The sequence below is a fragment of the Pezoporus wallicus genome, unplaced genomic scaffold (genome assembly GCF_028554395.1).
Source record: "Pezoporus wallicus isolate ANWC-B61680 ecotype Strahan unplaced genomic scaffold, APGP_CSIRO_Pwel_v1 contig_2025, whole genome shotgun sequence".
In the NCBI taxonomy this organism is placed as follows: domain Eukaryota; kingdom Metazoa; phylum Chordata; class Aves; order Psittaciformes; family Psittacidae; genus Pezoporus; species Pezoporus wallicus.
This window is the reverse complement of record NW_026640253.1, coordinates 2,452,478-2,472,530: the sequence shown is the minus strand read 5'-3', so window position 1 is coordinate 2,472,530 and position 20,053 is coordinate 2,452,478. Positions and strand designations below refer to the sequence as shown.

The 20,053-nt window shown below is 43.6% G+C and overlaps 1 protein-coding gene across 6 annotated transcripts in view; it reads right to left on the bottom strand.

Annotated features, from left to right (window-relative positions):
* The window catches only part of TUB (TUB bipartite transcription factor), a 160,987-nt gene extending 142,721 nt beyond the window's left edge, over positions 1 to 18,266 (bottom strand). For 2 of the 6 annotated variants that reach the window (XM_057418253.1, XM_057418259.1), the window contains exon 1: positions 18,144 to 18,265. In XM_057418253.1, the coding sequence (XP_057274236.1) occupies positions 18,144 to 18,199 (56 nt within the window). In that variant the 5' untranslated portion in view covers positions 18,200 to 18,265. Of the gene's footprint in view, positions 1 to 18,143 lie in introns of all 6 variants that reach the window. The other 4 variants (XM_057418258.1, XM_057418254.1, XM_057418261.1 and 1 more) reach the window with 4 other exon arrangements.
* Between the last annotated feature and the right edge of the window lie 1,787 nt (positions 18,267 to 20,053).

The following is a 20,053-nucleotide window of genomic DNA, read 5'->3' as shown; positions in this document are numbered from 1 at the left end:
TCTAAAGCAAGAGTTCTGCCCGATATCATCTAACTTGAGCATCTCATAAAACCACATGCTTACTTACAATGAATTGGAGGGTACCTATACAGTCATTTTCTAGTTGATGTCTTGTTGCCCCAGTGGAGTACAAGAACCAGCTGTAGTAAGATACTTTACCAGCCAGCCTCAGGAGCCACAGACAACCAAGCACAGCATCAGCCACATCACTCTTCCTGCATGCCACAGGTTACAGGAACCATTACACTTTCTCCACGAGGGCCTGTAGTTATTTTTATATTTCTCCTTCCTAGCCTGTGTGCGCAAATATCAGGTTTATGTTTTCCTGATTAGAGGACCTGCAACGACACAGGAATGAAAAGCTGCATGCAGCATTTTAAGGAAGCCAAGGAATTGCAGCACTTTTCTAAACATATTGGGAATTTTTCTGCATTCAGACAGAATGTTTCTAATTCCCTACACTTCTAAAATGCTAGACTTACTATTCACCTTTTTTTTTTTTCTTCTCTTTTGTATCAAGGGTTCTGAAGACTGGTCAACTAAACTCACTCCCAGTATGACAGGGATATCTTACTAAAAGTATACCTGGATTTGTTTAGCAGGCTGATGCTCTGCTTAAATCGCAGTTCAATCAGATCAAGACTGGAAATTTGTTATATGAAAAGGGGCCGATACTTGCAGACTTGTTGACTCAACCATGGCTAAAGAAAGTAAATTCAAGCTATCTGAGTTAAACTCAATTCATCTGAAAAATCAAGACAGAGAATATAAGCAACTTAATTAGTGACAGTAAAGTAACAAGCATCTAGTCTACTTTGCTGTTTAAACAGCAAACATGGCATTATGACGTATATCTGGCAAACAGGTCTCAGTGAGTTGAGAGATATATTTATGACAAAAAGTAACTGCTAATAACAGGAGCCATTACACATTCTACACATGAGAGAATAAAAGCTGAAAAAAATATTTCAGAATCATCTCAATTATTTTGTGACAGCTAAACCGAGCCTTTTTTTTAATGTCATTGAGCCGTGAAGACAAAGGTATACTTCTTCTGTCTGCTCCAAGATTTCTGCCTTCTGCATTTACAAAATTGCAAGGTATTTAGTGATAAACATACATGAGTTATCTCCAGTTTCTTCCTGATGACTTAGTAACAAATGACTTTTACACAGCCAGTGCACAACTGAAGTGAGAAGAGGGTTTCTTTGAAATCTAAAATACAAAGAACCTTGACCAAGGGAATGGGACTTTGTAAAATCTGCAGCTGGGGGCTTACAAAAAAACCTGCTGGGCCATAAATACCAGAGTGGTAATAAAACCACAAAAAAACCTGCTGGTTCAACTAGTTTATCTGTCCTGTTCTTTTGTACAAGGTACAGAAAATGCATGGCACTTTATCATCATCAAACTCAGCCAAATCAGATTCAGTTACCTAAAGCAACAAGCGAATTAAACTGCTTATCAAAATCCCACATCCAGCTCATTGGATGCAAACCCACACTATGCAACAACATTTCTAAAATCACAGAGTTTGTGCTGGGGCCACTGTGCCACATGAAGATGGAACATCAGCCACCTATCAAGTGGCTGGTCTGGCATGCTTCAAAAAGGGCAAAACTCCGTCACCACAATGGACAACAGATGTGGCCCAAACTGAAGGAAGCAGCCCAGTCTCCACCATGCTTCCTCTGCCTTGTGGTTTAAGTGATGGAGATTTGCCTTGTTTTCATAGCAAAACATCACTGACTGGAAAGGACTGGATAAGGTTACTAAAAATGTCTGTTTCAGCAAAAGGGATGAGCAGTCTCAAAATTAGTTAAACTGAGAACACTTGTGCACTATTCTCATGTTTCAATGTGATGCTCTCAATTACAGCTGACAGTTTGCATTAACAGCAAAAATGCAGAGTGAAAGAATTTATTTCTGTATCTGGCAGGTCTGAGGAAGAAATCCCTGTTAGAGCCTCCTTGCTCTTGCTAGTGGAAAGCTGAACCTGCAGGGAGGGGGGAAAGCCTGCTATGTCATTAATCACTATCATTTTCAGATATCTTGTTCTCAGAGAATAGCCATCTAGAAGTCTCTGAAAAACAGGAGGAGCACACCATCATGCTGTGGCATGACTGCACGAGTATGACACAGCTGGATAAAAAGGCCTCTTTTTTCCCCCTCCTACAAGAGCCTCAGGGAATTCAGCTTCCTCTCAGTACCTCATGCAATCTACATAAAGCTATTTTTGCCACAGGCACTCTTTGCTGTGTGACTGAGAACTTTGGAGTAACACTTCTCAACAACACTTATTCTTGGCAACCAAACAGCTGCTCAGGGGCTTGCTCACAAAACAGGCCCGAAACGGCAGGAAATGTGCAGGAAAACTGCCCAGGACTGGCTTCCCCAAAGCTTCACAATAGCTGGAGAGTAACGGATAGACATATTTATAGACATACTTCCTAACTTCCCAGGCAACTCTGCTACACAGAGTGCTGAGCAGTTTCAGTGATGGCTGCGATGTGTGTAGGAGAGCTGGGCCGCCTGTCTTCTAGTCCATGGGGACACTAAAGACACAGACTGTATTTTTCATGGTGCAAACTCCAGGGGATGAGGTTTAACTAATGGGAGTAATGTTTCTGATGAGTGTCTTCAGTCAGTGTGTGGGAATAAATGTACTTATTCAATTAAATAGAGCTTTGGAATTGACTTAATTAAAAAAATGTGAAGGAAAGGAAAAATGTGAAATGCCTTGGCATACCTAGCCAGGCAGGTAAATATGATCTATATATACAGGTAGAGGGAAAAAAGAGAATGCACATGCTGGACTTGAGGCAGGGGACCTATCTAAGCTTGTCACAACTGAATACACAAGTAGGATTTGGTGGCATGTTTGGAAGGAGAGTCCTCCATTTGATAACAGTCTACCCTTTGATAACAGACATTTTGAAAATGGGGGAAAGATAGGTGAATGCCATCACCACCTCTCCCCATCTGATTTCCTAAATGAGGAAGTGGTTTTTGCCTTGTATTTCTTTTGAAAGAAGCACTCAGAATGCAGCCAGCACTCCATCCAAACAGATTTCACAGCCAAGGACAATGCTCAAGAGCAGAGAGCAGTTTGCAGCTCTGCACATAATGGCAAGAGGCAATTTGGAAGGAGCTGAGCCTGTTTCAGCTTCTGAAGCCAGGTCCTTAGGAGATGTCTTTGCTGGCAGCATCTACACTGCCTTCACATTTTCCTTCTCATGCTCTAGTTTAGATGGTGTGGTTTAAAGAAACAAAACAAAACAAAACAAAACAAAACAACAACAACAAAAGGAGACAAACTTGTCTTCTGCACATCTTACATCTCATACTTCTTCGATTAAACCCTTCAAACTGACAGAGTCCCGGGAACAGAGGAACTGTTCAAAGATTCATATGCAGAGAAAGAGCCCCAGTATGCACAGTGTCCTCCCAGCCATTTGTGCGTAAGAGTTCATTTTAAAACAAGCTTCTCCTGGGGCAACAGTTCATGCAGTGTAAGAAGGCAGCAAACAATGGGGCCAATACCTAAGAAGCATTTCCACCAGAAGCAGGCCTTCTTGGGAGATTCTGCAACATCAACACCACCATGTGCCATTAGCATCACATTGTCAGCTACTCACCACCAATTGTATTGTCTCAGATTGAAGTTAAAAAATTAGGCATGCCAGTCTGCCATTCCCATCAATGCCCAGTCCTGGGTATTTCAGAGACATCAAGGGATCCTCCCTCCCAGGCACAACGCTACACAGTCTCTTATGCTGGGTAATGCTTTGTGGTGCTCACCTGGAGCAGCTCCTGGCACTCTGAGACCTTGGGCATTTCCAGTTACTGCTGCCCATGGAGCTGGGCTGCTGGCTCAGGGAGCAATCCTTCTCCTTGTTTTACCCAGGCTAAAGCACGTGAGGAAGTGTGGCTCTGCAAGCTGGGACACAAAGACATCTCTAGTCTTATGAACTAGGGTTTGTTTCTGAAATGAAATTAATTTGGTTTGCCCTTTGAAGAAAATAATCTTACTTGATACTTTAAATATGTTTAATTAAAGGGATCAAAGGATTACTTTTTGTTACTAACTAATCAAGAAGTATTTCTAATTTAAAAACAAACCAAAACCAAACCTTAAAGATCAGCCATGATGTAAACCCCCTTCTACAGATGTACCTGGCTGCAACTCTACCATTGTACATGCAAGGATTTCAGCACTGCAAAGCAGTGCTCACTGCACAAACACCACAAGGTAATACTGTTTCAGAACACGATTAGTATCTTAAAACAAGAGCTCGTATGGCTCTGGCCAACTGTCAAATAATACGCTAGTAAGACAGCAAGATGTAATTCAGAAAGCAATTGAATCCTCTGTGAGACAGCTCAGGCAAGAGCTAATCCAAGTGAACAAATGTGAATATCCACCCTTGCTTTCTTTAGCCTTGTCCACTGCTAAGGTGTAACAAAAATATTACCTGGCTTTTTTTGTGATGATCCATCACCAGGGATGTAACTGCAGTGAAACTGGAAAGAAACCACAAGGCAGTGAAGCAGCGTGAAAAAGGAATAAAAAAGAGAGGACTTACAAAAAGAAATGGGAGAAAACAAGCCATCTTCCTAATCTTCATGTATTTTTAAAAGGGTATTTCCTGCACCAACACCTTTCCAGAATGAGGGATGAGAATATTGTTTTGGCTGAAAAAAGGTTCACCTAAAGATCTCCTACAATACCCAGGGGTGTCCGAGAAGCATTGAAGGAAAGGTAAAGTTCATAGTTACAGGACAGACAAGATGATAGAGAGCACAGAAGGTGCTGGCAACTCTAAGGGAGCATCACAGAGTGAATTTCACTGTAAACATCTAATTCTGGAGACTTTTCATTCTCTGACATCTGATAAGAATCATTCATTCTACACCTGGATGAGCAAAAGACAGTGACTGCTTGACTTCAGTAACCAAATTTCCTAGAACACACTGGATAACACTTTCTGCTTCCTCAGTCATGTTCTGTGACTTAAAATTATTTTTTTTAAATCCATAGATCAGAGTACACATAAGCCCACCTGAAGCCAGGATGGAAAGCACAAATCTGCAGTTAAATGTCAGCCCACAAGGCTGTAACTAAAACAAACCTGAACTCAAATTTAAACAAATCAGTACTGCTACAGCAAAATGTTCCCCTGGTACCTTTGCTCTTCTCACTTCTGGCAAAGCCAGGCAGTGAAAAGTCAATTTTAAGTCAGTCTAACAAACATTTAAGAACAGTTTCACCTTATCACAGTCAGTAGGATCTGAGTACATACTTGAATAGCTCGTTGCATAGCGATGTTTTCTTCAGCTGTCCCAAACAAAAATATAAGTTATAACTTGTGGACATGCTGTAATGTATGCACAGAAAACTTTGACAGTGCATAATTTGTAATATAAGTTATAACTTACAGTCCTTGTAACTTATGTATGGAACTTATGCAAGTTCCTCCTGTAACTCATGGATGCAAAATATTGACGGTACATGTGTCCCACAGGGATCAGTGTTGGGACCGGTCTTGTTCAACATCTTTGTCAGTGACATGGACAGTGGGATCAAGTGCACCCTCAGCAAGTTTGCCGATGACACCAAGCTCTGTGGTTCGGTTGATACACTGGAGGGAAGGAATGCCATCCACAGGGACCTTGACATGCCTGTGAGGGGGGCTGATGCCAACCTCATGAAGTTTAACCATGACAAGTGCAAGGTCCTACACCTGGGTCGGAGCAATCCCATGCACAGCTACAGGTTGGGCAGAGAAGAGATTCAGAGCAGTCCTGCAGAGAAGGACTTGGGGGTGTTGGTTGATGAGAAAATGAACATGAGCCGGCTGCAGTGTGCGCTCACAGCCCAGAAAGCCAACCGTATCCTGGGCTGCATCAAAAGGAGCGTGGCCAGCAGGTCGAAGGAGGTGATCCTGCCTCTCTACTCTGCTCTTGTGAGACCTCACCTGGAGTATTGTGTGCAGTTCTGGTGTCCTCAACATAAAAAGGACATGGAACTGTTGGAACAAGTCCAGAGAAGGGCCACGAGGATGATCAGGGGACTGGAGCACCTCCCGTATGAAGACAGGCTGAGAAAGTTGGGGCTGTTCAGCCTGGAGAAGAGAAGGCTGTGTGGAGACCTCATAGCAGCCTTCCAGTATCTGAAGGGGACCTATAGGGATGCTGGGGAGGGACTCTTCGTTAGGGACTGTAGTGACAGGACAAGGGGTAACGGGTTCAAACTTAAACAGGGGAAGTTTAGGTTGGATATAAGGAGGAAATTCTTTACTGAGAGGGCAGTGAGGCACTGGAATGGGTTGCCCAGGGAGGTTGTGAATGCTCCATCCCTGGTGGTGTTCAAGACCAGGTTGGATGAAGCCTTGGGCGAGATGGTTTAGTGTGAGGTGTCCCTGCCCATGGCAGGGGGGTTGGAACTAGATGATCTTAAGGTCCTTTCCAACCCTAACCATTCTATGATTTTATGTGGACACAATCCAAGTAACATTAAGAAACTTTCTGTATAACTTCTGCAGCATGTTAAAAGCCTGAATTTTAAATACTTCAGAAAATGCTCATTAGAGGGCTCTTAGTATTGTTCTCTGTTAAACAATCTATTACTCTCTTTCTCCTTGCCTATTCTTATCAAATTCTTATCACCTATCTTGAGTTTTTAACTACCCACACTAGAGTGGTGAAGAGAAACTTAAAAAAAAATTGATTCTCTGAATTTTCAACATTGACATACATTATTTCATTTACTGTTCACAGAACTCAGAATTTGTCTTCAGATGCACCATGCTAAGGTGACATCAAAAAGGTAAACTCAGATGTTACAGCTGTAGAACAAGAGCAATTATATGGTAAAGAAGCCAGAGACCTGCAAATGCACTCAGAGCCTCGTGCAACTACTGGAGCATCTTACCAGTTCGGAAGGCACAAGCACTTTAATGATGCTCAATATGCAGGAATAATAAATGCATAAAAATACTAGCAGCTGCTGTTTGTGACAGAGTCAGGAACAAACAACCGGTGAGGAAGGTAACTGATAAGTTGCAAACTCATATTCTGCGCAATATTGTTCTCAGAAAGATTTATAAGCTCCACAGATAAGGGACTTAGGCACGTATTTCGAATCACACAAACAATCCCACAGTTTAATGGGGACAAAAGGAAAGCAGAGATTTTTAGCATAAAGGTAGTTGTCAATGCCAAAAAATGAAGCTGAGTCAAAGATAAATGCTTCCTCTAAGAAACAGGTTTATCACAGCAAGAGCAGCACTCAGCATCACCCTGCACCCATGATCCAAATCTGTTCCCACAGCACAGCTCCCCCAGGCTGCGCAGGAATGGTTCACACAGGATGAACAGAGAAAACACAGCAGAACACTCATATTTGTTAATCAACCACGAGAGTTTATCTAATCTAAACAACTGCCTTTTTGTACACTGAGACAGGAACAGATACAACTTTTCTCCCACACATACAGCATGCTTACTTTAGACTCTGGATTCAGCTTCTCATTGGATTACGTTAGCAAATCTACAGCACAATCAAGACAACAGAAAAACATCACTGCAGTGAGTAAGAAAAACAAATGCTTCTGCTTTTGCAGACATCTTTCCCTGATTACATTTTAAAACAACCTATGAGTCCATACAGATTTTCCCAGCGAATGAATCAAATGTACGTAACATAAAGACACTACAGTGAACAAAACAGAGTCTGGTCACCACATTGGAGGTTCAGTTGCCCACCCAGCCACAGACATGTTCATTTGGGATGCCGGCCATCCCAGCCTGCCTAGGAGTGTGCCTGCTGGGCAAGCTGCAGTTTCACTTGTTCAGGAGAACAAGAGCGGCTACACACATTCAGGCCACTGTCTCCCTTATTGATGGCCAAGAGCTGATGCTCAGGGGAGACAGTAAGCATCAGGAAAATAGCACTGCTCTCCCTCCCAGCCTCCCAGGCAAAAAGTAGTGTATTTGCACGTAACAATACTGAATTTAAGATGATGTATTTGATAATCCCTGTAGTCAGACTGAAGGTCAACTCTTAGCCTCAGCTCTATTGTAAAGAACACCTGCACCAGAAGCTGATGAGAGGAGTGTTCCTTGCAGAAGGTACAATTCAGACACTGACAGAAGCAGTGCAATACTGTATGGTTGCTTACTATTTCTCATAAGAGAAAACAAATAACATTTACATGATATAATTCCAAATACAAGTGGACAGTGGGAGCAAAAGCTTTAGATTTTAACAAGTCTGGAACATTAAACCTCAGCTCAGACTGAAGACCATTTCTTTTTTTTTCAATCCAAAGTTCCTTTTCTTTGTATATATACAAACACATATATTCCAAGCACAGTTAAATAGCCTTGGATCTCAGTTCACCTGTTGCTTCAGGAATCATCTCACATTTGCAGAAGGATGAATGAAAATCATCCAGAGTGTGATATGCACATCTTTGACTCTAGTATTCAATACCCTGTGCTCATCAAGCTAATCCTCTTACTGTGATTAGCAGAGGAACAGAAGGGTTGTAAGGAGGGACTTAAATGGGCTTTGGCCTCAACCTGGGTTCATAGCCCAGACTGGCTCCTGCATTTCTTGTGTGAGTGGCCCAAATTGAATTTCAAAATCCCCACTAATTAAATACATGCAAGGCATTGCTAGGAAGGAGAGGAGAAAAATGAACCATGACAGAGAGATAAAAAAGTTTACAGTGTTAACTTAGGGTGAAAGGAGTGAAATTTTAGGTGGTGGTGGTGTGAGTGATGAAATTACTGGAAAAATGGGACAGTGTGTCCATGCACACCAAAGAACACATCTGGGAAGCAAACTACAGCTGCCTTCTGCATCCAGGGCAAAATCACAGCTCCCAGGAGAGGGTGATACCTACCAGTGGCTAGATTTTAGGCCTGTATGCAGTTCAAGGAGACTTATTACAAATACCTTAAAAGCTTCTGTTCACACAGTATGTTGCAGCCCAGCTCCTGTCCCATTGCTTCCCAGTTCCCTCTCAGTATTTCCCTGTTACTCACTCATTGCTAGTAAGACAAAATTAAAAACTATTCATTACTTAGAAGGCTTTGTTTTCAGAATTCCACATCACGCAAGTTAGGTCTTCTGAGATTCGTTTAGACTTATCTATTTAAACCCAACTAAATGCACTGATCACACACATCATTCTTCGTAGCCAACAGTGATTCACATGTACATAAAAATCAACTCCCCTGCCCTATGGTGAGACTCAGCAGCTGTTCAATAATGAATAGCTACTAGCTTCCTTACTGGACACTTTACTTACTCCTTCAAATGTATCTGCACCTTCCCACCAAAATGTCTGTACATGTCTGAATGCACTGTTTCGCAATCCAGGTGATAACTTCCTTCTGAAACTGGTTCAAAACGATTAGATCCTCTTACGAAGCTTAAGTTTCGTTAGTTCTTCCTGTAGCTAGCCAAGTTACACTGAAAAGAGGAACACTTTATTTGTTCCACCTAAAATGTAAAATCGTATGACAGAGTGATAAATTAATTTTAAGCAGCAACTTCATCTTGAGAAAGCCCAGAGAGTTGTACTTCAATAATACTATGTTAAAAAAAAAAAAGGAAAAGACTTGAAGACAGGGATTAAGTACAAATGAAGGTTTTTTTATTACAAACCCGAGCATCCTGCAGACAGGCAAAATGGTCTGTGTGGAGCCAACCTCTCCTGAAATGACTATCTGACTAATATCCCTGCTAAGTCCCTCTGGACAGCTTCCTCACACAACCTCAGACTTGCAGAGAAGCAGAGCTCCCCCAGCTCTCTGGGAGCACCTTTGAGTGGCCAAGCAAATTCTCTGTGTTTTGGTAAGATTATAGGTTACAGCTTTGCAAATAACCTGCAAGAACGCACATAGAAAAGCCATGTTAAGCATTAAGGAATTGGCTTTGATACTTCAGGAGTCCCAGCAGAAGACATTTGAACAGGATTTTCAGGTAGGATTTTGAAGCTGGAAAAGTTTAACTTCAAGAAATAGGTTTTAAAGTATTGCCAGCAAATCCTGTGAAGACAGGAGTGAATCTAGTTAAGTTTGCACAACTAACCAGGAAGAGATCAACAGTTCAACATTAATATCAATGTTATCAGTGCCTGTACAGACTATAAGGAACTATTCCATCCTGCAAAACATAGACGTCTTCACAGACATGAAAAATACGCAACACAAAGGAAGATGCTGCTGGTGGTGCATGAAACCATGATATTTCAAAATAAAATAGACTCCTGAAAAGAGAAGAGCACTGTTTCTGGAATAACAACATCTAAGTATGACTGGAAGATTTTTGCCACACACCTTGTCTCTCCGAGGATCCACAGATTGGGCAGGAGTTTGAACTGACACATTCCCCTGAACAGCAAGCAATTGGATGTTTGACACAGTGTGGCAGTTCGTGTGACATGACCATAAATAACATAGCACCAGTAGGATAAAAGGAACCAAACACACATCACAGCAAGCTTATATAAACAAGGAATTAAATCTTTCTTTTTCAAGCAAAGTAATTTACCTGGCTGATCATCCATGTAGTAGACTCACAGTATTTTAAAAATACTTTTGAAACCGATTTTGAGCTGATTTGTCATCATTTTACACTTCAAAGATGCGCATTCCTTTGGGACTATCTTTGTTTTCTTACCAACTGTTGAAGCCTTTCCCTGTCCTTGACCTCGGCTTTGAAGCATTTCAGATATATCCATGTGTTGACTAACATCCTTCTGTTCTACAAATACAAATGACTGCTGGCAGAACTCAGACTGCTCATCTTAAAGGCTCATGTTACACTGATTTTTCACAGCCATAATAATAAACAAAACTTGATAGGTATAAATAGACATTATTTGTTGGGCTGGGGTACTTGGGGTTAGCCAGCGCAGCAGAGACCCTTTCCCATGTGAACAGTGAGCGCCTTCACCTTGCAGGCTCCACTTGCTGTGATGTCTCCCAGGTGGGCTCCTGCTGGAAGTACTGCACCACTTGGCACTAGCCAGGAGCACAAACCCAAAGCAATGGGCTTTCAGGGTGCTGGAAAGATAAGCCAGCTGCCACCCTTATCTCAACCTCCTCTAGAAAGTGATGGTTATGAATATATTGAAAGAAAGAGGTGCTTGTTGACTTGATGAACATGAGGCTATGATTTTACCCCAGTGGTAAGACATTTGAAGTGGACTGACAGACCCTACCCACCTGGGTATGAGAAAAAAAGATCAGCTCTGACCTCTGCAGAGAACAGAATGAAAGGAGTATTATTTTTTTCTCTTCTTGCAGAAAGACCCCCTAAAATCAGTGGTGGCCAAACTTCCCATCAACCTGCCACAGCCACGTGCACTGCTGCTCTCCAGCCAGCTGCACGTGCAGCACCTGACACTGTGTCAACAGCCAGGACTGCTCTTCTGTCCTGATTCGTTTCTAAATGCAGGAAACACTTCTCTGATGGTTTTCAGCCATGGACATTATTTCTTAGACTTCCATTAGCAGCAGCATTTACATGAACTATGCACTGGAGAGAGAAAAGTCTTCCTTTTTATGATAAGGCAGATCATGAGAGACACATGGCTGATTTTTCTTTAAGATACAATCAAATTCTGAAAGTGCAGCAAGAACACAAAGAATGATAGTTCAAAGCTGTGATGTTCAGTCTTCCTTGTATGGTGCATATATTCATGCACAGAAATCGTCAATTTTGTGCTCTAGTACCAAAGATGAGGCACTTAATGTGTGTTTTAGACATGGTAAAAAAGGCATTCACACAGAGCATGCAATAAGACAGAGAAAAGTGCTAATAAGAGACACCAGAGCAGCATTTCTTGTGGTATGTCACATGGCATTCTTTTTATGACCATTTATGCTGGTTTCCTATTGCCCCTGCTAATGCTTGAGTTATCTTTTTGGTTCAAGAGAAACCCTGAATGCAGGAACTTAGCACAAAGCTTTAAGGAGGCCTTGGGACTTCAGAGATGTCTACAGATATACTCACGAAAGATACGTGTATTTTGTTTCTGTTTTTCTCTCCATCTTCTTCTAATAGAAGTCTTGTCACAAAAGTTGTTAATGGGAATTTGTTAATGAGCTCCGTGACCATGAAGAAATGCCTATCAACACAATGTTAAGATAATTTGCTATATCGCCCTTCACTCTTTACATTTAGAGACTACACTGATCACCCCACATCTTCACAAAGAAAAATCTACAGCTTTAATAGCATGCCTTTTAAAACTAGTTTAAACTTAAGAATTCCTGCTAGGTTGCCCCCTCCCTCCCCCAAAAAAAAGTAAATTTCTATTTTGGTACTGATTTATAGATAAACGTGTATGAGGTAACAGTAGATGGCAACAGCATCTATTCCACATTTCACTTCCACAGCCCCTACCCCAGGGCAGGTGTGATGCACAGAAGCAAGTCTATATTATGTATCATTGTCATGGTTTAAGCCCAGACGGTAACTAAGAATCATTGCAGCAGCTCGCTCACTACCCCTCTTCTCCCCATTGCAACTCCCAGAGGGATGGGGGTGAGAACTGAAAGAATGTAACTTCCATGGGTTAAGAACAGTAACTAAGGTATAATAGAAAACTACTACTGCTACCAACAGTAATAATAGTGGTAAGGGGAATAACAAGGGGATAGAATACAATTGCTCACTACTTGACGACTGATACCCAGCCTGACCCAAGCACCGATCTGGCCCTTCTGGGTAACTCCCCCAAGTTTATATACTGAGCATGACATGCTGTGGTATGGAATGTGGTATGGAATACCCCGTTGGCTAGTTTGGATCAGGTGTCCCATCTCTGCTATCTCCTGGCTTCCCATGCTCCTCCTTACAGGCAGAGCATGAGACTGAAAAGTCCTTGACCAGGGTAAGCACTGCTCAGCAACAACTGAAAACATTGGTGTGTTATCAGCATTGTTCTCAGACTAAAGTTGAAAAAACAGCACTCCGCCAGCTACTAAGAAGGAGAAAAATGACTGTTACAGCTGAACCCAGGATAATTGAAAACCTTATACTGAAGTACTCCACTTCCTTTCATTGATGTGTGAGAAAAGTAATATCCCTGGTACTGAGTCCAAACCAGAAATACCCAGAGCTAAATTGCACTGAGACATGAAGAAAATCTAAGGCTGATGTAAAGGCAGCCACTAAACAGAGGAATTGGCTTTTGAGGTTTGTTGATGTGGATTTCAGGGGTCACAGTCCAATTCTCAACAGAGAGCATAGTCTCATGCTACCGTCCCAGCGAGTGGGTCCACTGAAATCTTCAGATGGGTTGTCAAGTTTTACACACCAGTGAGGTCCATCTACTGCTATGGCCCAGCTTGTGCACTTTTACATAGTAAGAGAATGAAATGACTGATGGCACACTTGGCAGCTTCCAAGCTGAGTCAAGTCTCTTAAGTCATTGTCTCTTTCTTACTGTAAATTCTTAATCAACATGTGACATACTATGGATAAACTGAAGCTCATCTGTAATACTGTTTTCCCCTTACTCTTTGCTCTCACTGCTGAGCTGCTGGCCATACTTACTGCTTCAAAAACAATTCTTATGTTTGCTAGGATTGCAATGCTGTACCTGAGCCAGGCAGGTTTAACATGTTTTCTCAGCCTTTTCTCTGTTTGAGAAGCTTTAAAATTGTTTCTTCAGTGAAGTGGGAGCTGAAGTTCTCTCTCCCACACACAGTCTCTGGAGAATTCACACACTCCAAGGATGTGCTAGCAACCAATGCAAAACATTCCTCCTGAGCACAGGAGGATGCACATGAACACACCTGCAGATCATTCCTGCTGTCTTGAGTCAAGGAAGAAATCATCACTCACAAACTCTACATTCTCCTGTGTAACTGATACTATGAGACTTTATTAGGAAAGAAAAACAAAGAACAGATTCCCAGCAAACTAAATGCACATAAATACATAAATCCTAATCAGTTTATCTGTTACATGAATGCTTTATTCTGGCTTCACTTGAGAGTTTGCTGATTCTACCCCACCTTTTGTCCCATAGAATGATTTCCACTTATAGTCCCCACAGGTGCTTTGCCCAGTGACTAGTTATAAAGGTATCTACTCATGGAGGAAACACTTAAGGAGACAATTTGGCAGAGGAGAGAAGAGTGGTAGTGACTAAGGGACTCTCTCCTCAATCTGCTTCCTCAGTGTGCTACACTTTCCCTTAAGAGCACACCTAGTAATCACAACTGACAGAGGTTCAGGGCATCACACGCTGTTCATCTCCTGAGGGCAGAGAAGTACACAAGGTTTGGGATGGCTCTGCTGCAAACAGAGAGAGGAGCTGCTCTTCAATATAGTCAAAGTGCACTCACTGCAGCAGGCTTAGGAAGGTAAGAAGTGTACACACTTTGGTATTTTACAGCTGCTACTGTAAAAAAGAGAAGAAATTAGAGTTTCCCTAAGAAAGCCCTTTTGGATGAAGTTTTTATCCCTTTTTATGCATTGAGGATAACACGTCCCAGAAAATATCAAGGTAGAAGAGTTTAAAAGCCTTAAAAAATGAGGTCTAAGATTGAAACCCTACAACACCATGACCCAAATACCCTGTCACAGATTTTCAACACAGGATAAACGAGGCAAAATAGAAATAGCAGCTTCAAAAGGAAGCCACAGGCAACACTGCCATCCAGGACAGACCAAAGACAGAGATCAATAGAAAAGTTTTCAGCTGTCTCCAGCAGTTAGAAACATCCTGAGAGTAAGTTCCCCAAAATGTACTTCCAAATGCTAGCAGATAAAACTTCATCAACCACAACATGGTAGTGCATGAACTGCTGAGCTGAAGCACTCCAGGAGAAAAATTAACTGTAAGTATGGAAATTAAGCAAAGAAGCAAGGGAAGAAAATGCTGATATATTGGTCCCAGGAAGAAATGTGAGGAAGGAGGGAAGCAACTGCCTCCACAGTTATCTTTTGTTGTGGCTTGTTTGTTTAATCAAACAAAGAAACACTAACAAACACCTGTGTTCATGCACAGGTATAATCTGCAGGTTGCCCATTCCTTCTGCTGCAAAACTTCCTACTGCTCCTGCAGAAAATCATTCTGGACTGGCGTTCAGCTATGACCCTCCTCATAAGAGCTGTGCATAGTCCACCAACACCTGAAAAACTTCGTAAAGCCATGCAGTCCACTGCTGCCTTGCACTGTTTTCCAGGTGTGCACCACAGATTCCCAGTCTGCAGTGTTTGACTGTGTATTTGATTTCAAACTGGCCTGCTGCATCCATGGACTGACTGTATTCTGCACACTTTCGTAAACTGTACCTTCCCAGATGTTGGATCCAACCACATCCATGGTGTCCCAGCTCTCTCAAGCCTTCATGAACACCACCTTGAACTTCAGTGGTAAAATTTGAGTGGCATTGTTGAATTAATTTTCTGTCCATCTGTTCTCCAGCTGCTGGAAGTGCTATGAAGGACTCAGGTGGCCCAATCCATGAGAATGGCTCTTCAGTCTTATACCAAAAGCCTGTTATCCATCGGCCCCGTCCCTCTACAACTGCAGGGCTGATTCATGGAGGCCAACACCAAGAGAAGAAGCCTGGCTCTGCACCTGTAGGAGCATTAGTTGGCTTTTGCGCAGCACTTGGCTATTCAGGGTGCCTGCCCCATGTGTCTGCAGTGCAGGCAAGTATATTCTAAACCCCTCCTGCCCCCGGGGAAATAGAGGGAGAAGCAAAAAATCACAGTGACTTCCACCCATCACACAGTAATGAGTAACAAACAGAGCTGAGAACTGTAAATCTTACAGTTTTACTCAACAAGAAAGTGTCAATTATGCTCTTTTTGCTGCCAGCTGATGTTGGAGAAATCCTGGGGTGAAAGACTATGCCACAGAGCATCTACCCCAAGAGCAGGTGTGATGTTTCATGGCCGCTGTTGAGGAGGAAAAACCCAAGCATTATCACTTAGTTTGACAGAACTCGTGTAAATGAGATGAGCGTCATTAACCCTGCTTCATAAGCAACAGAGTTTCTTGGCTAAGGTTACAAGTGTCCCTTGAGGAAGAAAATTGTGCCATTTAACTTGACTAGCAAAGCTCCTAGAACCCACTACACTGGAATGTAACTTTCATGAAATCTTGCAATATCTTCATGTATCCATCCAAGCCCCTACAGACACATAAGTAGTCACAGGAGGCTCTCAGCCCACATGTGCTTCATATGAGCCTGTGGGTCCAAAAGCGATCTTGTGCCCTGCTGGAGGAATCCCTCTGCTTTGGCACACACTGCAGATGCTCAAAGATGCTCAAAACAAGTACCTACCATTATCCTTTCCTGCCCAGCAGGAAGTTCCCCCAGACCTTTCTTCTGTCATTGCTCAGTAAAACCAAAGATGGGAGAATGAACTGCTCCAAATGCAAAGGGCAGCCATGGGGGGTTTGGATACAAAAGAGTTAGCTCCTTCTCCTGTCACGGGCCTGGGCACAAGAGGGGTGTGTGAGGACAGGCTCCGGGAGCAAGAACAACTCTGCACCATTTTTTCCAGCAACTCAGTGCTCAGTCTCCCAGCACTGTAAAATACACGTAGGGCACAGGCATCAGTTCATGGGGCTTGGGTCTAATGGGAAAAAAATCAGAATCTGAAAACTGGCCACCAAAAAACCCAGCTTAGGCACTAAAATACTGCATTTCTGTCCCCAGATACAGTACAAAAGCCAAGCAGGGTAAAGACACAAGTGCAGCATATCTCCAGGGTACACAGTTAATTAACAACAATCAGTGACTTCTCTGTCATGGTAAGGAAGACTGAAAATGGAGAAGTAGATTGCCAGCCATACATAAGGTTAAATCAAAATCTCCAGTGATACTGGGAGAAAGTATCCAAGAAGAGTTCTGGTGAAATTTCTGGATTGTTCACTGGAGGGTTAGGATCTTCAAACTGCTGCAACCATGGGCTGTGTGGGATAGGCCTGAGCACTACAGGGTCCCAATGCTGCTGTTTCTGAGGACATGGCATCAGACAGAAAGCATCCTTTGTGTGGGAGAATCTATGCATTGAAATGACTTGTTTTATAACTCAGCTTTGCATATACATAAACATATACATATTTTATTTAAAGAAGACACCGTTCTCATTGCCACCACTGTATGCATCTGTATATATTTTCTGCTAGGATGAATGTACTGAAAATAAGTGAAACTCTCTAGATCCACATATAAACCATAAAAGCCCACGCAGCCAGGGAGTGTGGGCGACACCAAATACATGTTTAAGCACTGAAAACCACTTCCAAAGGTTATTTCTTCAGAATACTGTGGTGGCTTGTGGCAGTGATGCAGTGAGATGCTAATACTGCTTCACATCTGGCTCCATTTCAGGTGTAACAGTAACACAAATGAAAAGTGAAAAAGTTTATACCTTTTTTTTTTTAATCCAAGCTCAAAGAACCTGCCAGTCACAACTGTGAATCACATAAAAGCAGGACTAATGCTGCAATAATTTCCCATTCTCCAGAAGAGGAAAACCAACATACATCACTACAAAACGTGGTGTGAATATTTCAGCTGTCTCACTGAGACACCTAATCCAGCCCCCTCAGCTCTGTGGTACCTGGGCTGTATGCAGCATTCCTCACAGCTTTTGCTTGAATGTGTCATTCTTGAGTCACATCCTGGCTCTCCGGCCCCTTCCTTTTCTAAGCTGTAGTTTATATTTGTAGAAAACATCCAGGTGCTGGGTTAGAGCAGTAGTTACCTTCCAGCAGATCACCTTTCAGAAGTCTTGGTAACTGCTCAGGCACTCACTGCACCTCAGTTGCCCTGCTTGGAGGAGAGAGCCCAGGAAACCATTGTGCTGACCCCCCAGTTCCACCACAGCTGGGTGAAGCTGCCACCGTGCTTTCCAGACAAATGCCTGCTGAACAACAGCAAACGCCAATGCTCGAATCACTTGGAAAACTGGGGGTTCCTCGAGTGTCTTTCAGACTGTAAAAGCAGAACTAGTAAAGGTTTATGCTTCCCTGAAGAGGGCTCTCCATCTCAGTTTATATAAACAGCTTGCCAGTTTACAACAGCAGGGAGGAAGACAAAATAAACCCCTCAAAACCAACAAACCAAGGCAAGATAGACAATACCTGTTGTAACTCCATCTGCTGTAAGACATGGTCCTGTTGCTGCTGACACCATCCATCTCCGGTTTGACTACGGCACTTCCAGTATTGCTCGCGTCCCGCAGGCAGCGGCTCCCGAGCTGGAAATAGAACACCTGCCTAAGGGGGGGCCACCGCAGGGATGCGGACAGACACCTCTGGCCTTGCACAGAGAGGCCAAAATCCACTACCGGGCAGCGGCTTCACATCGAGCTCTGGACGCGCGGAGCAAACCACTGCCCGCGCCGGGGAGGGAGGGAGGGATGAAGGGAGAGGGAAGCGGAGGCTCCGGGGATCCCCGCAGAGGGGACCGGCAGCAGGATGTTCTCAGCTGCCCGGCAGGCACAAAGGCGCTCAGGTAATAAACTGGAGCAAGGGTGCTAAGCTGCTTAAGAGATATGCAGCGAGGCCGCGCTCAGGAGCAGCGGGCTGCCTGCCTCCTGCTCCAGCACACGCGCTTCCTTCATTTATTTATTTATTTATTTATTTATTTATTTGTGCTGGTTGCCACAGATACGGGTCCACGGCTCTGACATCACCCGCTCCCACCCCGAGCGGGGCCCTGGGTCTCTCCCGCCAGCACGATCTTCCAGACAGACACTGGTCGCATCCTCCCGTGCACAGGGACAGCGCCGGGAGCCTGCCGCGGTCAGGCGGCTCTGCAGGATCACGGCCCTGCTGCTCGTCCCACTGCACCGCGCCTGACAGCTCCTTGTACGGACCACACCACGGTCACTGTGAGCACAGCGAAAAGGCTTTGCAGACCCCATCGCAGTCACTGGGCCTGCACAACGTGCAGCCCCAGGTTGCCTCAGAGCTGGGACATCAGCGTGACATGTAAGCAGTAGAATCACAATCCCTGGAAGTGTTCTCAAACCATGCAGGTGAGGCCCTCACTTACATGGGTTAGTGGTGGTCTTGAGCGTGAGCATCCAGGTTTCCTTGAAATGGCAATTAAGATGCCCAGGCCTGAGCCTTGTTTCTTTTAGCTGTGCATACCCTGCAAGTTTATTATCCCAACTCCTGTTACAGATGCTGTTGTTGATATGTATAGACAGAGTGTCCTTGTTTATCTCATTTATAACCTGCATTGAGTAACTTGGACAAAATGAACCCTCTGGAAAGCAGTTAATCACAGACAATCTCCTCCACCTACCTGCATCTGCTCATTGCTGTGCTCATACTAAGAAAGCTGTAAATGGTCAAACTGAAACCTGATGATTTTCTTGGCTGTTGGATTACTGAGGCCAACATTTTCCACACTGGAGCAGCTGGAAATCACCCTGAGGTGATGCTGAGGCAGGTAGGTTGTGAAGATTTTGGGTTGACCCTGCCAAACCTTATGGCAAATACAGCCTCTCCGCATGGGCTACAAGAAAACCGAACCACACATCAAAGCTCCATACACAAACCAGTGGTATTGCTTTGGCAGACCAGTCCTTTATGGCCTATGCTTGCTTCAGGAGACCCCTCTATACACATCCTTCAACAAGAGGTGCTCAAGAGTAAAAATAAGTGCCACCTCCACTGCTCTGCTGCAGGGAACAAGTTTGAGACCCCTCGGAAAATTACTCTGGGTGGCAGATTTAGCATCCCAGGACACAAGTGTCTCCCTGCTCTCTGCCGGTGGGTGGCAACCCCCCTGAACACAGAAACCTGTGGCTTTCTGCAAGGTTTCCAGCTCCACTTCTGCCATCTGAACCCATAACTTGCATTGCTGACAGTATTACTTCAAACTTGAAAGTTGCAAAGAAGCTTTGCTGGGGAAGCCGGGGCACTCACAGCTCATGCAAGGTGAAGAGACACAAATCAGACCCCCACTGAAATTCAGTCAGAAAGAAATGGTTTTGCCGTTTGCTCTGCTACCAGTGCTGCAAGGCATGCGTCACCATGTG